The sequence below is a fragment of the Microplitis demolitor genome, chromosome 1, assembly GCF_026212275.2.
Source record: "Microplitis demolitor isolate Queensland-Clemson2020A chromosome 1, iyMicDemo2.1a, whole genome shotgun sequence".
In the NCBI taxonomy this organism is placed as follows: domain Eukaryota; kingdom Metazoa; phylum Arthropoda; class Insecta; order Hymenoptera; family Braconidae; genus Microplitis; species Microplitis demolitor.
Genome location: NC_068545.1, coordinates 22,939,448 through 22,961,205, shown reverse-complemented (window position 1 = coordinate 22,961,205; position 21,758 = coordinate 22,939,448). Strand labels below are relative to the sequence as shown.

The following is a 21,758-nucleotide window of genomic DNA, read 5'->3' as shown; positions in this document are numbered from 1 at the left end:
ACATCCATATATATACATTATAATACATTGCACTGCGGCATTTTATTACGTAAAATTTGATGTTCGAAACCGCAGAATGAATATTTGTTTCGATTATTAAACGACTCAGTATATACATATTAACTGAAATAGCTTGCCTGTATAATCGAATAAGATAAACATGACATTTTCCACAGTATGGTATTCATCTATTTATAGATTTATTATGTGATTTAATTTTCTGTATCCATCACTCGTCAGCCGTATGAACGCTGAATTCATATGCATTCTCTCGAAACATATTAATTTAATTACATCTACTTGTATTCAAATATTATATTTTCCCAACAAAAGACCACAATAATTCAACCTATATAAATGTTTTTATTTCGTCTTATTAAACTTTTATAATAATTTTATTTCAGGCACAAGTTTTCTCATTCTGTCAATAAAACAGAGTTTGAGTTTTAGTTTGCTTTTATTTAGCAAAAAACATCCTCGTTTGTATGGTAAAACTTTCAATTACATTTAGTCACACAAAGACAAACTTTTCTTGAGGTTATTGCGTGGGTCTCTTTTATTGTTATCATTATTTTTATTTTATTTTTTATTACTAAAGAGGTCATTCAATATTTAATAATATGTTGTCATCCCAACGTCAACGCTATTCATTTTTAATAAATGATCTTTATTGAAAATATTACAGCTCTCATTATTCATAAATACTTACCCCTGAAGGGAATAATTAATACTTAGTTAAGTTTAAATAAACTAGCTTACCTGGCAAAAAGTTCATTGAGTAGTCGCACAAGTTCCTCGGCTGTGCATTGGTCAGATAATGAAGTAAATCCACAAATGTCAGCAAAGAGAATACTGGAACACGGTTTTCTACGTTAATTGAATTTATTAATTTATTAGATAATAAATTACCTCATTTTAGAGGATAATCATTAATTAAACTACGCAATTGATTATTTATACAAGCAATGATTTTTACAATTAATTTATTTATTATTAATTAGCTTACATAATTTATTAGTATTCCCCGTTACTGGGTAGACCGTAGCAGTACTTTTTGACACTTAATTAATTATTTTGTGATGTTTATTTAAATAACCAATTAATGTATACTTGAAATTTGGTTAAAGTCTACAAGTGGTCCTCCTATTTTACCCAAAAAAAATTTTTCTTGCGGTTTTTATTGGATTTTATTATCAACCGCTTCATTGCTTCCGTGGATTAAATAATAAAAAAAAATCATACCTCAATTTTCTAATAAAAATGCGGGTATGAAAATAAATTGAGTTATTCAGATTATTATAGATTTTTTTTGGTCTAAAATTATTAAACATTTTTTTGAGCTTCCAAAATTTCCATTGAAATAAAAATTTGTTATGCTTAGTCGAAATTTGTATTTGTCTAGTTTTAGATTAAATTTTTTTATTGCAAATTAAGAACCTCGGAAAATTTCAGCGGGCTGCCAAGCAGAATAAATTTTTTTCTAAATTTTGAATCTGCGGTTAATAAAGTGACAAAACAAAAATCAATTCTTTGAAGGTTTTTTTAGCCGTATCGAGATCATAAATTAAAATTTGAATAATGGAAAGTTTTGAAATTTTTTCTTATAAATTTTATAATACACTCTATGTAAATAAATTCAATATTATGCATTATTTGAAGTGTATCGAAGAGTCGACTCCAGGATAAAAAGATTTTATTTGAAGCGAAGCTAAGTCAAGTATACTATATAAAAGTGCATCTGACATTCGCTATTATTCGAAATACGCTTGTGATTGTTTGTCTTGAAATTACGTTAGCAAACCTTTCAGAAGACGGTAAACTACTCAAAGAAAAGAATTTTATATATATATATAAAAATAAAATTTTCCCTAAGAGCTGGTGAAGATATTCAGTAAAGCGATATTGATCTCTATCGATCGATCAAAATCAATAATCTATATGAACTTAAAGCTTAGCGTCACTTATTTACTCAATAAATTGAATAGTCGATTCGTCAGTGAGTACCGGAAGACAAACGTTGTTTTACAATTCACTTTTCAACTTTAAATTTAATATTTTTTTTTTCTTTTATCTCGATTTCAATTGGTTTTATATTATAATATAATAGCTTTTACTCTTATTACATAAATAAAATTTATTTACCTGACATTTTCGTGTCTTTGAATGTAAATTTTATGAAACATACTGTCCTTCGGTTTACCAGCAATATCAGCTTTCATTTCAACAGCGACATGTCGTGGCAAAACACTTAACAGTAGTCTTTCCTGAAAAGAAAAAAAAATGTTGGAAAATCTAAAAGCTCACACCTCAATCGCTCATTTTATTTGTAATCGATTTTTTAATTGATTTCTTTTTTATTATGAATTGATATTTCTATTTCCTATTTGCAGTTTTTTTTTTTTACATATTCTGCCTTTCTGTCTTAAACATCACTATTTTTTTTCAATCCTACTGTCACACTAGTGCTGCTACCAGTAGTTGATAGAGAAAAAAAAACTAACAGTATAAAAATAAAAATTGCCTTTAAATTTTTCGTGAATTATCGGTTTTGAATTTTTTTTATTAATGATAAATAAACAAACAGGATTTTAGTAATGAGTTTTCAAAGGATTCTTAAATTAAAAATATTAAGCCGATAAAAAAATAATTTGGCTAATTATGTGTATCGAAATTTATCATGACTACAAACTTTTCTACCAGACAACTGACAAAATTGATTTTTTGGACTAAATTATCTTATTTCAATTTAGTAGAATAATAAGTTGTGTCAATATTTGCTGAAAATTATTCCTTAATAAATTGTCTTTATACTGGTATTCAATTTAACTCATGTTGGTGCAGTTAAACAAAGTGTAGAAAAATAGTCGCACACAGAAAAAAAAGTTACTTTGAATCAAGAAAATATTTTTTAAGACAAACGTTTTCGGGAACCGAGTCAAGCTTTTTTTGAGCCAACAGAATTTATTTTACTCAGAGAAAATTTCTACTTTATTTGAGAAAATTTAAGTTTAAAAAAAAAATTTCTTGAATCAAGAATATATTCACTTCGAATTGAGAATTTCTTTTTTCTGTGCACAAATTCAAGTGATCGGAAAGCCGACTCGGCACTTTCGCGCTTGAAGTGTGTAATAAAAAATTTTAATTGCACGCGTCAAGTGCAAACCCTGTTTAGAAAATCTCATAGAATCCAATAGATCCTCATAAATTCCTATAGAAATTTTATAAGAATGAATGAGTTCTATGAGAAGTGCTATAGTTAAGTATAGGGCCTTATACATACAGCTATAAGAATCTATCGGATTTTTTAAGCAGGGAATGCTTTGTGTGCTTTACGGTCAAAATTATTTTGCTAATTTTAAAAATTATCTGCACATCCAATTTTTCAAAGTTAGATATTAATATTCAGTACAGTAGTTTTGAGCAATCTAACGCAATATTAACACATCATAATCATGAATTCTGTCTATCTAAAGTCGTGAGGAAACCAAAGTGCAAGTTAGTTGTTTCCGACGCGATGATCTCCCATTGAAATGCAGAGCTGAAATTCCTCATTTTGAATTCTCTCTTCTCTTATCAAACTACTCATAGTTGACGTTTTCACAGTATACTCATCTTTGATAAAATGCATGTATAGATATGAATATACATGTACATAAAATTACTGAAACGTGTATACAGGAATCAAAAGGATCGTACTCAATGTCGGCTAGCAAAGATTTATCTAAAGATAGTAAACCCTTTAGTTTCGTGAGAAATAGATGTCACTCAATCAACTACAAAATTTTACCCCATTTATATGACAACCAACAAATTAAATATATTAATTAATAATTATTATTTATAATGCAAGGAAGATCATTGAATTCTATTATTAAATACTTATGATTTTATTATCGTTTTTTATTGTGAGTAAATAAAAAATTAATAGGATTATATTTTATGAGTCAGGTAAAAATTTTTAAAGAATAAAAAAATATCATTTATTTAAGCTATCGTAATAAGAAAATAATAAATCAATAATCATTAGGTAGATATTTAATTGGTTTAGTAATACGACTCATTGGAATTTGAATGAATGAAAAAAAAAAAAAAATAAATAAATAAATTTTATATATTAACTTTTATTTATGAGCGACTAGAATTTTTTTTATCAGTTGATTATTTTTATCGGTTTCATAAAATAATTATAGTCGAAGGTGAACTTGAGCAACTTGATTAGTAATTTATTACAGTATTATTTATGGTTTATAATGATGTATAAATTTCGTTAAACCTTTAAGCCATGAAATAGTAATAAAAAAAAAAATGTTTGCGTAACCGCTAAATAATTTGTTTATTTATTGAAAAAGTAACGTTTCCTTTATCAGCATGTTAAATAAATTGCAGTCACCATGTTGTTACTAGTTTTTTCGTTGTTTCTACTATTGTGAAATCTATAAAGGCTCTATTATATTATTTTTACCCAACGTATTTTTAGAACGACAAACATTTAACAACAAGTTTTAGTGAAAGTTAAACTCAAATAAAAAATTTCTTTTGAATATTCCCCATCTATATATTATTTATTTTTCCTCCGACATTCTTATTTCTAAGTTGTAGCTGAATATATTATTGGAATGCATCTAATATATTTGATGATGTGTAAATGGTTGATCAATTGGGTTATTATAAAAAACATTTTTAATAAAATTGTTAACGTTTGTCTCTTTTTCGATATTTGAATATAGAGTAAGAAAATGTTCGCACGTTCAACTGATAATTTCGAAACGGCAATTAACGACAATTATGTAGATAACTAGACAATATATAATTTATTGCCAGAGAAGTTTTTTCCTGGCAACGCACGAATACGTAATTTTTTATAATTTAATATTTTTTTTTTTATATTACCTGCATTAATACTGAGAGTTTCAATGTCTGGAACTAATCGAAATGAGCTAACCTCTAACCGACAGTGCAACAAAAAAAAATGCTGTACTTTAAATATGTTAGTTTAGGTAATTTAACAAGAAAATGAATGGCTTTTCATTAATTTAGCGATTCACGAGTAAAAACATTTAGCTAAAAAGGCTCAATTTTATCTAAATCATGCCGAATTTGTAGAGTTTTATTGAAAGAGATGGAAATTTGACCAAAAAATTTTGATTATTAAATAGGCGGATATTTGGCTGACAATTGAATCGGCTTATTTTGGACCATACCTAAATCCTCATCTTTACCTTAATTTCGGCCAAGAAACCAACTTATTATTCTTTTACCCGGGGAACCTAACATCGGCCTGAAAAGCCTTAATTTAAAATTAATTTCAAGCTGAAGAGCCTGACTAATTGATTTTATTTTCAATCTTTGTTTCAGCCCGATGGTCTTGAAAAGTGAAATATGATGACCTTTCAGTTTGAGTTCAGGCTCATTTTATATTGTAATTTGAATAACCACTTTTTTTTCGGCTTATTCAGTTTGAAATGAAGCTGAAACTTTTCGACTTGGTTGGGTATTTATCGCCCAACTTTCGGCTGAGAAAAAAAATTATTTTTTCATCTGAAGAACCAAACATCAACCTCAAAAGCCTTAATTTCAAACTATTTTCAAGCTGAAAAGCCTGATTTGACGCTTCTGTCAAACTGAATTGCCTACCCAATTAATTTTATTTTAAAGTTTAATTTCGGCCTAATCGTCCTGGAAAGTGAAAATGACGACTTTTCAGTCTGAGTTCAGGCTCATTTTATAAATTTAAATTTTTACTTTTTGTGTTTTTTCAACTGTTAACTAATTGCTTCTTTAGTTTGAAGTAATGTCGAAACTTTTCGACTCAGGTAATGTTATCTTTATTGATCATAAAAACTAATTATTTTCAAATGCTAGTAAGTAATAATAAAAATATGTAATTGGAGTTAACCCAATGTGATAGGACCAACGACTATTTACATTAAGTCTAACTTAGTGTATTTTATTACTCAAAGCTCAGTGAGTTGTCCAACAATTGTTGAATATTGCAAAATATAAAAAAATATATTTTAAAAATTTTTCTGAAACAATGAAAATTTTAGCAGTTGCTATTTTAATCTCGTCTTTGTTATACAATTTAATAGTAAGTACAATTGAAAACTAAATAACACAGAAATGTAAATTTATTTGTCAATTGAATGTATTTAATGTAGAAATTGCGTAGCAAATTCAAATTTATCCATTTAGGGCAGATAGAATATTGACGTAGTGATAAAGTATTAATAGAAAAATGATTAAAATTTATTGTTTTAAATAAAAATTTACAATTTTTATGATTAATTAAAATTAATTTACACTTGTGATAAATTTCATGCACGCTTATGTATTCAAATTTAATATTTTTTTTATATATTTAAAATATAAGATTCAAAGAGTTGATTGTGTCAAAAGTGATACTTTTGAGCCAGAACCAAAACCAGAACCAGAACCGGAACCAAAACCAGAATCAGAACCAAAAACCACTGAATCGGATGCGCTTGACGTATATGCTTATAAAGTATATATAAGAAAACATATTCTACTGGTCCCTCCTAATGATATTTTTCACATCGAAGACCGGAATACCGATGAACCCGCTGAATACTATCAAACGATGAGTGCAAATAATTCGCTCGATATAGTAAATTTTTTTTCGTCCCATAATTATTTATATTTTTTTTTTTTTTTATTACAATGATTTACTTATAATTAACAGTATCGAGCCGACATAAAAGTAGGTGAAACTTGGGTTTATGAAACGGAGGGTGATGGAAAAATGACAACCGTATGCGATAGTTCATACCCCGAGAACTCTGTTGAAGCCAACATTTGGAAAATTATGAATTTAGCTCTCATGAATGGCCAAAGATGTCCAATACTTAAAGTATATAACTATTTATAAACATTTAAAGAATAATATCTTTTAAAAAACGATAAAACTCTAGTAAAATCAATAGATGATTCATAATTTATATAAACTTGTAGGGATATAAATTTGTTGTTCCCTATCGATTACCGCCAATGTTTCTTACGTTCGATAAACCAATACCATGTGGTGATTACGTATTGCATATGGATTTTCACACGTCTGACGGTGAGTGGATAATCGGGGTTTACTTCGATTGGAAAATAGAAAAAGGTTTAACTGAATGTTCAGATGAAGTCAACCAACTTCAGAAATAATTAATTGATGTCATATTTGTGCATTGTAATGATATTTAAATTTCGTTCAACTTTCAATCTATGAAATAAACGAGGCTAATCAAATTTTTGAAAATGATTTAATTATTATTTTTATACACTGACCAAGACCCTTTATTGTATTAACATCTACCAAAAATTTCTATCTCGCACTAGAAAAAATAGATGGTTTTTTTCGTGCACTTACTTTCCTAATTATCTTATTTGAATTAATTATTGACGTTCTAATTAGCAAATTGTTTAACTTAATATTTTTTAGTAGGTCATTCTGCGAAAAATTAAATTAGTAAATTGATTATAATATGAAATATATCATGCTCTTTCGAGTATAGCCAGGTGGCAGTTTTTTGAAAATATGTAAGTACTGTTGTCGATTTTTATAAATTTACAAAATCTTAATAATTTTATTGTAAGATCTCTTCAATAGTTCTTATTCCGCGGAAAAATTATTTCTTGCAATATAAGTTGTTATTGTAATTTTTTGTTATTAAAAAAAGATATTATTTTCAGTAAAATACGAAAAAAGTTTTCTTTTAGCTTGACAGGAAACATTATATATTTGTCGATAAGTCTTACATGTATAACTTTGTACTCGGTAATAATTATCGATAAGAAAGCAACTGCGTCAGCAATGCTCAAGGATTCAAATTATCGATAAATATAATTGGCCAGTATATATTAATTATGAAAAATATATAAACAAAGAATTCACGTAAAAAAAGGTGAAGAGAATATTATTTTATTTATGGATGAGAAACCAACGGAGAATATTCGAATTTTTATATTGCTTTCAAATGATTGATATTTGTTGACTTTAAGACAAAATGAAACGGATTACCTTGTTACTGTTGGCAATAGTTGGCATTTTAAATGTCAATGTGAGTATGAAATTTTTTTTCAAAAATATTTTTATTAAACAATTTTTAATGGCAAACAAACATATTGATAGGGCATGCCAGTGGGTGAAGGATATGCAGATAGCAATGGATATGTGACAATGAGTGAGACACCTTTGGATGGGTCCATGGGCTCAGAACCTGCAGATGGGCCCATGGCCTCAGGACCTGAAGATGGGCCAATGGGCTCAGGGCCTGAAGATGGGCCTATGGGCTTAGGGCCGGAAGATGGGCCGATGGGCTCAGGGCCGGAAGATGGCCCCATGGGCTCAGGACCTGAAGATGGGCCTATGGGCTTAGGGCCGGAAGATGGCCCCATGGGCTCAGGACCTGAAGATGGGCCCATGGGCTCAGGACCTGAAGGTGGCCCCATGGACTCAGGACCTGAAGGTGGCCCCATGGACTCAGGACCTGAAGATGGGCCAATGAACTCAGGGCCAGAAGATGGCCCCATGGGCTCAGGGCCTGAAGGTGGCCCCATAGATTCAGGACCTGAAGATGGGCCCATGGGTTCAGGGCCTGAAGATGGCCCCATGGGCTCAGGGCCTGAAGGTGGCCCCATGGATTCAGGGCCTGAAGATGGGCCCATGGGTTCAGGACCTGAAGATGGGCCCATGGGTTCAGGGCCTGAAGGTGGACCCATGGGCTCAGGGCCTGAAGGTGGCCCCATGGACTCAGGACCTGAAGATGGGCCTATGGGTTCAGGGCCGGAAGATGGGCCGATGGGCTCAGGGCCTGAAGATGAACTGATCGACAGTGAAAATGATGGTAGTATATTAGAAGGAAATGGGAGCGATGACGATGACAATAATGAAGGCGATGATGGTGGTATATTTGGAGGAAATGATGATGATGACAACGACGATAGTGGAGATAATGATGACGATGGTGATAATGGAGACGATGATGGTGGTATACTTGGAGGAAATGATGATGATGACGACGATAGTGGAGACGACGATGGCGACGATGATAATGAAGACGATGATGGTGGTATACTTGGAGGAAATGGTGATGATGACGACGATAGTGGAGACGATGATGGTGGTATACTTGGAGGAAATGGTGATGATGACGACGACGATAGTGGAGACGATGATGGTGGTATACTTGGAGGAAATGGTGATGATGACGACGAAGATAGTGTAGATGTTGATGGTGGTATATTCGGAGAAAATGATGATGATGACGACGACGATAGTGGAGACGATGATGGCAACGATGATAATGAAGACGATGATGGTGGTATACTTGGAGGAAATGATGATGACGACGACGATAGTGGAGACGATGATGGCGACGATGATAATGAAGACGATGATGGTGGTATACTTGGAGGAAATGGTGATGATGACGACGATAGTGGAGACGATGATGGTGGTATACTTGGAGGAAATGGTGATGATGACGACGACGATAGTGGAGACGATGATGGTGGTATACTTGGAGGAAATGGTGATGATGACGACGAAGATAGTGTAGATGTTGATGGTGGTATATTCGGAGAAAATGATGATGATGACGACGACGATAGTGGAGACGATGATGGCAACGATGATAATGAAGACGATGATGGTGGTATACTTGGAGGAAATGATGATGACGACGACGATAGTGGAGACGATGATGGCGACGATGATAATGAAGACGATGATGGTGGTATACTTGGAGGAAATGATGATGACGACGACGATAGTGGAGACGATGATGGCGACGATGATAATGAAGACGATGATGGTGGTATACTTGGAGGAAATGATGATGACGACGACGATAGTGGAGACGATGATGGTGGTATACTTGGAGGAAATGGTGATGATGACGACGACGATAGTGGAGACGATGATGGTGGTATACTTGGAGGAAATGATGATGACGACGACGATAGTGGAGACGATGATGGTGGTATACTTGGAGGAAATGGTGATGATGACGACGACGATAGTGGAGACGATGATGGTGGTATACTTGGAGGAAATGATGATGACGACGACGATAGTGGAGACGATGATGGTGGTATACTTGGAGGAAATGGTGATGATGACGACGACGATAGTGGAGACGATGATGGTGGTATACTTGGAGGAAATGATGATGACGACGACGATAGTGGAGACGATGATGGCGACGATGATAATGAAGACGATGATGGTGGTATACTTGGAGGAAATGATGATGACGACGACGATAGTGGAGACGATGATGGTGGTATACTTGGAGGAAATGGTGATGATGACGACGACGATAGTGGAGACGATGATGGTGGTATACTTGGAGGAAATGGTGATGATGACGACGACGATAGTGTAGATGTTGATGGTGGTATACTTGGAGGAAATGGTGATGATGACGACGACGATAGTGTAGATGTTGATGGTGGTATATTCGGAGGAAATGATGATGATGACGACGACGATAATGGACCTCAGGTCGACACGCCAGTTCCAAGTGGTGTTCAATCTTACATTCTCAATATAACAAGAGTTTCGTTACTTCCTAGACCAAATGGCTTGGTCCAGTCAACGGCTGTGCCAAACAAAGATTCATTTATCAATTATCTCCAATCAATGACTGACGACAACCCGTTGTTAATTGTAAGCTTACATCAAAAATACACTGAATACATCGTAATTGTATCACCTATATCTTCATATGTAACTATTATTTTAACACGATTACTTTCAAAAACTTCAGATGAAAGCCAACATCAGTGTAGATGACATCGAAATCTACGATTCTACGACTAAAAATGACTTGACTGATGTTTGTGACACTTCATATCCTGCCGGATCTGTTGCAGCGAACATCAGGACAATTCTCTCTACTGCCATCATGGGCGGTGCTGAATGTCCGATCCAAAAGGTACAAACCATTTTAATCTTTTGATACCCTTTTTTTCCACACTAATACCATCAATATGATTTCTTTTTAAGAGCACATATCGTACTGTTCCATACGAGTTGGATCCTCTCACTCTTGAATTCAACAATCCATTACCATGCGGCGATTACTTGATGGATGTAACTCTAGATACTCCTGACAAAATTAGAGCCCTTGATTTAACTTTCAGTTGGATGATACCCGTTAGTACAAACTGTCTAACAGAGCCCATGATGCTTAAATCATAACAAGTTATTGCTATTCTTTAATCGAACGACAAATGATACATTGTTCCATTCAAACGTAAACATCCACTGTTCATTTTTATAGGTGGTAGTAATTCATTTTTATTCATTGACTAATTATTATTTACGTAATTTTAAATGACAATTATATAGGGTAGAAGTAGCATTTATGGCCACTGCTTCATTTTTGGACATTTCAATACTTTCTTTAATAAGTGAAAAAATATTTGAAAAACTTGCATTGTAATAGTGCGATAAAAGTATCTTTAAACACATTTAAAATCATATATTGCATAGTTAGGATACTAAGATAGTCTTTATAGGATGAGGTCAATGTTTTCAGCACGATTCGAAGGGCCACGTGCACGGGCTGAAGGCTTTCGCCCCGTGCATGTGGCCCGGAAACGTATGCTGAAATCATTGCTCTCACCGAATGAAGACTCTGAGTGTCCTACTATGAACTATACTTTATTTAACAATTGCCTGATGTACACAATTAATGACAATCTGTGATGCAAAGTCTGTGCTTGTTTAGCGCCACGGTGCACCCACGAAATTACAACAAACCATTGACTCCAAAATTCAGAATTTATATTTGATTGATTTGAAATTCACTTGGATGTTTTGATTACTAATTTAAATACAGTCGAATCGAGTTATAAGTCCGGCTTGTATCTTTTTGTTTTAACCGGACTCGCGTTAATATGAGAGAGACACTAAGCGGACTTGTAATGTGACTCGACTGTATTCATTGAGAAAAATAAATACAACAACCATGCGGTACAGCATTTTACATATGATGAATTGAAGTAACCATCTCTAGTGTACTAGCCGTTCAATATACATTTTGACAAAAAACTTCAAGTCGCTCAACGAGTCCCTATAATGTTTAATAGATGGAGCTCAGTTGAAAATCTCGAGATGCGTGGTAAAATTTTATTATAACACTCATTTCTGGCAGTATCGGTAGAAAACGAGGAAATTTACTTTAACTTTACTCAACTTCTTTGCACTGGTCGATAAACACCCATTTAGGATTCGCAACGCAGACGTCATAAAGTGGGTAAATTAGGCCTGGGTTGAATAAAATTAATTATATCATTTCGTATTTTAGAAATTATTTCATAGTCGAACTCCATTTACGCGAATTCCATTTTCTCAGAACTTTCCGTCAATCTTGACCCCCACTACGAGTTACGCTGTTTCCTATTAGTTGCTATACGTTTGTATGTTGTGTGTATTTATATATGGATTCATGAAGATGTAAGAGCGCATACGTCATAGTTTACTTTTTAAAGAAGAAGAAGCGTCCGTTAACTAGGAAATTCCAAGAAATTTCCGTTCTGTAGACTAACTGTCCGAGTTAATGGAGTTCGATTGTATTTAAATTTTTCGAGTGTCCAAAACTGGCCCTCAAGTGGCGAGAAACGGCACTTCTGCCTCATTATTTATAATTATTAATAAAAAATAATGTGATGCCATTAAGTAACCAAAATTTATATTTTCTATTAATCAGTCATCTTTATTTTATCAATAAGATAATAAATTATATTACCCAGTAGATATAAATTATTATTTTCATTTTTACCTTCGTCTTCATTATCATTCAAGCGGTTGATAAATTCTATTGATGAACTTTTAGTTTTTCTCAATAATTACGTCAAAAATATTCTCAAGAAAAATACCGAAGAGATAAGAATTGGGAATATGAATAATAATCTTTAATATAAAAACAACATAACCGGGCTTTAGGCCGAGTGGTATAAGGCGTATGACTGGATAGTTTGGACAAGTTAAAACGTCCGGGTGCTGGGTTCGAACCTCAGTGAGTGCGAATATGTCCCCATCCAATAGTTAATTAGTCGCTAATGACCCCGGCAGTTTGGGAGACTTTAAGTAAAACAAAAAAAAAATCAATTTAATTTTGAACGATCTTTTACCGAAGAAGTCATTAATAAAAACTTCAGATTCGACGGGGGCCGAAAATTTAATAAAACTTAGAAAAAATGTAATTCCTCTAACGAAATCATTCTTCCAAAGAACTTGGGTTTTTTCAGTACCAATAATATGCGATACAATAAAATTCAATTTAAATCACGTGCGTGACAAGTAACTGCTGAAGGAAATAAAATTCAATATGAGAATTCTACGCCTACGGTATTTGAATGTTAAATTTATCTCACAACTTTTTTCAAAGCTATAAATTATGGAGAATGTGGTGAGATTTTTTTCATCAGCTATCTAAATATATTTAAATAAAATAACGTTTATTATCTTTTAATAGATTTCAAATACATGCTATTTTCAAATAAAAAATTAAAATAGTTAATATGGTTAAAATACCTGTTGCTGATTTTCTCTTTGAGTAGTCAGTCGCGCTTCTACACACTGCCGTGTTTCTAAGAAAGCTTGTCTCTGTGCTATTTCTCTAGGGTGATGTGTTAATGCTCCAGCGACATTCGTGCCTCCCACAACGACAATTGAACTTAGTAACTGTAAATAACATCAATAACACATATTTATTCGTTTAGCCCACAATTCATGTAACGTTAATTTACAAATAAAAAAAAAATTATAATGTCTAAATATTTTCGTTTCATTAAAACTATTAATGAGTAAAAGCCAGAACATAAAGACTTTACAAAAGTGCTCTCAACAATTTTCCTCAAATAAAAAAGCTCTTAATTGCTATAAAAAAAAAGTAAAATGTTAAATAAAAGTAAAAGTTTAGCAAAAAGTTTGCTCGAGGGGTTTCGCTAACTTTCATCTATTTTCCGACATTACTTTTTTCTTTATGTATTTTTGTGTCATCTCAAGTTAAGTTGGCATGTGATTCTGGTCACGAAATTCGTGCTTTAGCATGACAAGACCTTTTCTTTACTCTCTTCTTGTTCAGGACGAGCGTTGCCGTGAGAACATTCAAACAAATAAGCGCTGTTTAAATCTACTTTGTACACACTTTCTTTTGAGTCGAGTTTTTACTTTATTCTTTCTTAAAACAACTATTTTCAGCTGTTTACATGTCCCAGAAAATTCACAAACATCCAACACCGAGTAATAGTCGGTAAAGCTTATCTAACAAAGACAGTTTGTAATTCCGGTTTTAGTGTGACACGCTGACAAACTATTTCTATACAAACCATCAACTGCAAGTAAAAGTGTTGAAGGGATTCTCACATTGTTACTAACAAGTGCAGTCTAGTGAACTGAATTCCAAGGTTAGATACACTGTGAAAAATCGGGAGTTCACTCCGTCACCCGGAATTCCAGAGTTAAAAAAAAAATTACTCGGAATGCGGAGTAACTAGGGAGCTCATTTTTCCAGCAGAGTAACTTCAGAGAGATCTGAATTTTATTTCACTCCGATTCGTAGTTGTGATATTCAAATAAACTCCTCTTCGGAGTGAATTTAGCTCCAACGCAATTTTTTTCACAGTCTAACAACTAAGCCGCGAAGTATTTGGATGACAGTTTGAATGGAATATCTTTGGATTGTAGAATTGAGATTTCTGGCGATATTAGACGGGATAAGTTTGTCCGAAATTCGTTATCACCCCCAGAAGCTGTTAGAATGTAATTTTATTTTCTAGGTCCATGGTACCAGGTACTAGCAAATATCTTTTCAGACATTCCCTTTAAATATAATATAACTTTAAGATAAAGCGACAGAGCAAGTCAATTTAGTAACATCGGTTCTGGACAAGCTTCCACAAGGGTCCAAGAATATTCACGCCCAATGACCGTTTGACGTCTACTCTCTCTAATTAAATCCATCGCCATTGACCCATGCGTCTATGTATATTCCTGTTAGTAAATTATGTTTGGTTATAGTCTTTGAGCGACATGAAAGAGCTTGAATTTTTTAACTTTAGCTTTAGCTTTGTTTTTATTTTTATCTTTAAAGTAAAAAAAAAAAAAAAAAAAGCTGACAATATATTCCGTTGTTAATTGTGATGTGTGACTGTAGAATGTTTTCGTTAATTGGCGAAAAAATTTTTAGCAGCAAGTGTAGAGTGTTATTGGACATCAATTAATAGCGTCCGCGTCTCTGTTCGCATCTGGTGTGCAAGTGCGCAACCAAAGTGGGGTATTGAGAGTAAAGTGCGTTATTAGTTACGGAAAATTTAAATTAACTGACAAATGTGTGCAACTAACTTGTTAGTCTTTTCCTCAATACTAGTATCGATGTGCATGACAATGTTTCTCGGGTAGAGGACATTCGGCGATAAATGCATCAATTTGTAATTGTTGGAGCGTATATTGTTATTAATGGCAACTCTATTCGCAGTCTTTTAAATAAATTATTTTCTTCAGACGCAAGTAAATAAAATATTTCAAATATTGTCATCCATTTTATATCATTGATTATTTAAAACTTTATATAGTAATTGAAATTCATGAAAATTTAATCACAATCGATGAAAAGTTATTTGTTTCGGATAATAAATTACGTTACCCAAGTTTTGTATTGTTCGATTCATTTAATTCTTAGAAGTACTTTTGTCTCTCTAAATCAATATCCCGTAATTAAATAACGTCATTTAAATTAAATAATTTATGCTAAAGTTATTAGGCGTAATTTTAATGTCATGTTTTTAAAGTTTATAATTTAAATACTGGAAAATACTCTTCTCTGAAAGAGGGAAGAAATTAAATTACGGAAACGGAAGAAAAATAATTAAGAAGACTAAATAGTTTGAAAGTTTTTACGGCATATACTGAGCAGGAAAATAAATAATATTTTCACTAAATAATTAACTTTAAATATCAATTTTTTTAATTAAAAAATATTTGCTCTTTAAATAGTACAATTAGCAGCGGGGAATGAAACAGAAGGATTTGAGGTAGAGCCGAAAGCGAGGGGTGCCGTCACACAAAGTCTGAAATTGCGTTTCATCGATAAATAATTTTTAATAATTACCTGCATTTAATTTTAGATTTTAGATGTCAGAAGTCAGTGGAAATAAGATAATTTCAGAACAATAACGTATGTACAAATTCAGCTGTCAATTATCAAGTTGACAGGACTCAAGTTAGAAACTCATTTTGCGGACAGAACTAGACATTTTCTGCCCGAGGGAAGAAGCCGATCATTACACGCTGAATCGCATTGATCGGAAGTTTACTTGTTCTGACTGACTAAACAGACATTGGATCTCGTAATTTCGAAGTAAAGATTAAGTTTGTTTGGAACAAATCAAATTTATAACATATTGACATAAATTTTTTGGAATAATCGATCAAATGACCAATACAATGATAATTTCAAGTAGTTGGTAAGAAAATGAATCATAATCTATTTCAAAATCATTGTATTAATAAAATGTTTTATCTAGAGGCGAGCAACTCAATTGTCTATTCAAGAAATTTCTGAAATTCAGAAAAATTTTATCTTCAGATAAAAATAATAAGAAATGTTAACTATCGTAAAAAGTTGATAAAATAGTTACATTTATAATGTGCTTGAGGATATTTTAAACAATTTTAAAGCACGTATATATTGATTGACACTCCTACGGCAGTTATTTTATAATAATGGCAATAATGATGATGATGATAATAATAATAACAAGTAATCCTTTGCTATTATTCACATTTTCCATTAACATTGAATTTAAAAAATTCGACAAGGAAAAAATGAAAAATAAATGTACTGTAAAAATTTGCAGAGTGAATGCAGATTAAATTCGAAGTGAATACGGAGCACACGATTGTGTATTTTTTTCAGCTCCTTGAAGTAAATTTCACTCCGTATGGGAGTTTATTTTAACATTGAAACTCCGGTTCGGAGTGAAAATTACTTCTACAGGGAATTTATTTTAATAATAAGACTCCGAATCGGATTTAAATAGAAACCTACAGAACTTCAAGTGATGAAGTAAATTCGGATCTAAATGAAATCCGTTATCACGCCGAATTCACTTTCGATTTTTTACGGTGTAGGATTTATGTAAAAAATTCAAATATTAAAAATGAAAAAACTGACAGTTTGCTCACTCGAAATCTTGAAAGCTATAATTCAAGTGTTAGATAATTTATTCAATTTTTCTGTCTTTCTATCAAAGTCTCGATCGTTGTCGAGGCCTCTCTCAATTTTGGAACACGAAAGTTACTAAACCAGAACCTAAATAAAATAGCTGAGGATGGTACACCAGAGGAAGTTTTGGATAAGTATGAGAACTAAATATATAGACATAGATGTATATACACATAAGCAAGTACATTGAATATATCGACTTTTCTCAGTTTACGTATAACTGAGCGTGCACGAAATATCGATTTGTAACTTCTATCTCTCTCATTTTCTTTTCATCACCCCCCTTCACCTCCCCTACCCGTTTTAGTTCCGCTTCCGGTTACGAAGCTTTTTAACATACAACAAGAGCTTATAGACCATTGATCCCAATGAAATATAAATGTGTTACAAAATATAACAATTTGTTATTTTTTTTCTGATAACGTTTTTATTATTATCGGAATATATTTAAAGAAAAATGAAAATTTGTCTTCATCTTTTTGAATAAAAGTTAAAGTTCAAAGATTTAGCTAATTTAGGATTTTAAAAAATAATTTTTTTCCGAACGTCTCCATTTTTCCGTTTCTCCCTATATTGGAAATATTGAATTGTATATTCAATATGCATTATTAATTTAATTTTCAATCATGTATGATTCAAGTGCAGCTAATTTTGATCACTGATGAACGGTGATGGTATTGCTGATGAATATAGTTATTATCAACAACAATAATAATAATAAAGCATGAGTGTTTGAAGTATAACGAGAAATAGTATTAAATTACGTGTTATTTTAAAGTGGATACTTATCATTTAACAATTATTGAATACACTGAGAAAAAGTACTATTATTTAGAATAAATTTTCATTATTCAAAAATTTTTTTGATAAATTATAGATACATCGGGAATGGGTGGGTAAAACGGACCACTTCAAAATTTGATTAAAAATGTATTTCTTCCGTCTACTACGACTCTTGTCATCATTTTTGTACAACTTAGACTATCCCGAAATTTTTTTTCAAAGCGTTTCTTAAAAGAATTTTGTTTCAGGAATTTTTCAGTGAACTCAATATATTGTTGACCACAAAAAATACATGTACTTGAAAATAGGAACGTTTTTCGCAGAACCAAAATAAAAAAACAAAAGGAAAAGTAAAAAATCTACTGGATCTAGATTTCTGAAATGTTTCGCATGAGCACTAGTATGTTGGCCGAAAATTGCAGCCATCTCCAATTATTCCTCGTCACCTTTCAGCATTCAAATTGCATAAATTTTTTTATTTTTGTTTTACTTTTTTGAAATATTTTACTTTTTTTGAGGTGATCCGTTTTGCCCGCCCCCGAAAAAAGTTTTCCCACATCTTCAGATATATCTAAAAATGATCAAACTTAAATAAAAAAAAAAAATTATATATATCATATTGATAGATTAGAGAATATATTCTTGTCTTAAGAAATTTTCATCAGCAATAGTAATTTTTTCACTCTGTTAATAAAGCTAAATTTTAAATTTCACTCAATATAAAGCTGGTCTTTTATTTATAAAATGGCGTTTCAACAAGCCATGATCAATTTACTGGAAATAAAACCTGATAAAAGCAAACAAAAGGTATTAATTACCATTTTGTTGGGCACAAAGAACACAAAATATTAAACATTAAATTTCGATTAAAATTATTATTAACATCAACAAAGCTTCCAACTAAAATGTTATAATTAATATCGAGTTTTGATTAACATCTATTAATAAATAATTTCTAATTAATAAAATGTATGATGCAAACAGTGTTAAAAAATCTAAAATACTCGTAACTAAAATAAGTTTTTGATTTATCGAATGTTGATTTAATGAGATTGGAAGCACAGAATAATTTTCTTTATCGTTCATGAATAAATTTATTTTCGTAAAATTCACCGCCGACTACGGAGTTCGTTAGCAAGAGTAATCAGATTTTGATGCTGCGCAATAAATAAAGGTCTCTATTTTCTGTACACGTAAATATACGTTAGTTTGAGGGCAGTGTGGCTTTTCATCCAACTTCTATAATATATCACAACGATCATATCTCTTCAGTGATATCACTATCTCTTTGAACTTGCAACCATGAAAATGAAATATCGATTAATGAATAAATTCAATGAAAAACGATAAAATAAATAAATAAAGTAAAAAGTATCCAATAAAATACTTGAACAATAAATATCTATAGTCTACCGTTAAATAGGTATTTTAATGTCATATATATATATATATATGGTTTTATATTTCCGGTAATTAAAATCCTCGAGCAAACGTTTCAAAAATAGTTTCCAGTTTCAAACTATTGTCATTAATTGCAATTTTCTGACCAGTTAACAGAAGCTTTGATGCATTTTTTTTACAATAAAAAATTATAATTCATAAAAAAAAAAAAAAAAAAAAAAAGAGAGAGATGTTATGAAATTTATTTGTGTATATTTTTTCGCTCAGAAGTATTTTTTTGATGTAAAAATAACGTACATGTCTAATGGGAATGTATACTATTTATTTATATTTATATAAATTTTTTTTTCTACGCTAAGTGAAACAGAAAAATTGAATAAAATAAATTTATAGTAAAAAAAAAAAAAAACAAAACGCAATGTTTCATGATGAAGATTTAAAAGAGCTGATATGTCACAATTAGAGAACTAAGCAGTGTTGTGTAAATTACAAGTCACTTTCTCGGTTTTTATTTTATTATTATTTTTTTATAGCCAATTTTTCACTTTTATGCGTATTCTGATAATATGCAAATATAAAAAATAATAATATTTTTCTCCAAAGAGATTTTCGTAACCTTGTGCTTTATTTCTATTTATTTTATCATGACTTTTGATTAATTTTAAATTTAAATTACAAATAATAACGCAGTGGTGAAATTAAATTTTATAGATGAATTGGTAACAAATTTAATATACTGGCATTTTATTAAATTTCAATCAGTTTTCCATTATATATTATTATTACTTTTATATCAAAATATTTTCGTTTTTAAATTAAAAATAAATTTCCAATCTTTTACCGAATTCACTTTCGATTTTTTTCTTTTTCATGTAAAAATATTTTTTTTTTTCAATGCATAATCAAGATAAAAAAAAATCTCGATAACTAAAGTAACTATTGTGTAGTGACATGGTACGTAAAAGCTTTGATTTACCTGCTGACAGGCATAATAATGGTAATCATTATTATTATTTTAATAGTTAGTAAAATAATGATTTTTAGTCACAAAAAAAAAGGTTGAATGTGCGATCAACTTGAGCGCGACACAAAAGACAGGAAATCCAATTAATCTTTAGGTCATTGGACATACGTAACACGTACACACCTAAACATGAAGATTAAGTTACCACAAAAAGTTGAGTGGGAAAATGGGGCGAGTGCGTGAGGAAACTAAAGCACAATCAATGCTATTACAAAATTATATTTAAGTATATCAACATTCTGAACAAATACTAATTATTTAATTATAAATTATTAAACATAGGAAATGGGCGGTAAAAACGGACTATTCAAAAATTAGATAAAAAATTTTTTTTTCCAAAATCGTTTTTTTAAGTGATTTAATACGACTCTTGTCATAATTTTTGCATAATTTTAAGAGTTCAAAAATTTTTTTCAAAAACTTTTCAATAGACTCAATATATTGTTGGCCAGAAAAAATATATGAGATGCCTTCTTCACTACATTTAAATTTTATAAAAGATATTTATCTTCAATAATTTCGTTTTTTCGGGATTTTTATTTAAAGTCATATGGGGAAAGTATGCGCATACTTACTCTCTAAATCTGAAACAGTGACTATTCACTGTTTCATAGCTATAAGTATACTAATGGGTGTATGTACACTACTTTTCAGTGGTTTTCACTGTTTCAGATTTAGAGAGTACCCACAGCGCACACTTGCCCCACATGACTTTACTAACAGTATTAGAAATCTCGTTTTTCACTTAGATATGAACAATTTTGTTCCAGTCATTTTTCTTTGAAAAAAGAAAAAAAAATTTTTTCACTTTTTTTGGGTGGTTCGTTTTGCCCGCCTATAGTCAAAATTTATTTCATATGCCGACTGGAAATCTATTAATTACTTCAAATAGAAATAAAAAATAAAAAAAAAAAATTCGCCGTATTCAAATGCTCAAAAATCCATTATTTTTTTAGCCGTCCCATTTTGCCCGCTCTTTCCCTTAAAATAAAAAAAAAACTATTAAAATGATTATAAGTCCGCATTAATTAATTCTAAAAATATTTTACAGTGATTGAATAAATTTTATTGTTTTTTTTAAACTTTTGAAATTTTAGTTCGTTCAAGAAAATTTATTTTTTTATGACTACCCCATTAAAGACTAAAAAATTTTACAAGACGAAAAAAATTGCATTTTACGCGTACTTGGGCTTAAAATTTTTACCAGTGATAACATCGACCGTTTTCAAAAAAAAAAGTTCTTAAACAAATATAATAATTAAGATAAAGTTAATTAGTAAAATATATTTGTTATTCATTAAAACTGT

At 31.1% G+C, this 21,758-nt stretch overlaps 3 protein-coding genes across 3 annotated transcripts in view; 2 read left to right on the top strand and 1 right to left on the bottom strand.

The window, feature by feature from the left end:
• LOC103580107 (adenylate cyclase type 6) overlaps positions 1-21,758 on the bottom strand; it is a 69,950-nt gene that overhangs the window by 15,995 nt on the left and 32,197 nt on the right. Inside the window, exons 7-9 of the mRNA XM_053742699.1 lie at positions 13,550-13,699; positions 2,143-2,264; positions 760-852 (exon numbers count right to left, since the gene is read on the bottom strand). Coding sequence (XP_053598674.1) covers positions 760-852; positions 2,143-2,264; positions 13,550-13,699 — 365 coding nt within the window. The remainder of the gene's footprint in view (positions 1-759; positions 853-2,142; positions 2,265-13,549; positions 13,700-21,758) is intronic.
• On the top strand, positions 5,989-7,235 carry LOC103580105 (uncharacterized). The gene is made up of 4 exons (XM_008561747.2): positions 5,989-6,088; positions 6,371-6,625; positions 6,701-6,868; positions 6,970-7,235. Exons 1-4 carry the CDS (start codon positions 6,035-6,037, stop codon positions 7,165-7,167), a joined length of 675 nt encoding a protein of 224 aa, XP_008559969.1. The 5' UTR covers positions 5,989-6,034; the 3' UTR covers positions 7,168-7,235.
• LOC103580103 (uncharacterized protein DDB_G0290685) lies at positions 8,721-11,530 on the top strand. Its single transcript, XM_008561746.3, has 3 exons — positions 8,721-10,675; positions 10,776-10,943; positions 11,015-11,530. Exons 1-3 carry the CDS (start codon positions 8,723-8,725, stop codon positions 11,207-11,209), a joined length of 2,316 nt encoding a protein of 771 aa, XP_008559968.3. The 5' UTR covers positions 8,721-8,722; the 3' UTR covers positions 11,210-11,530.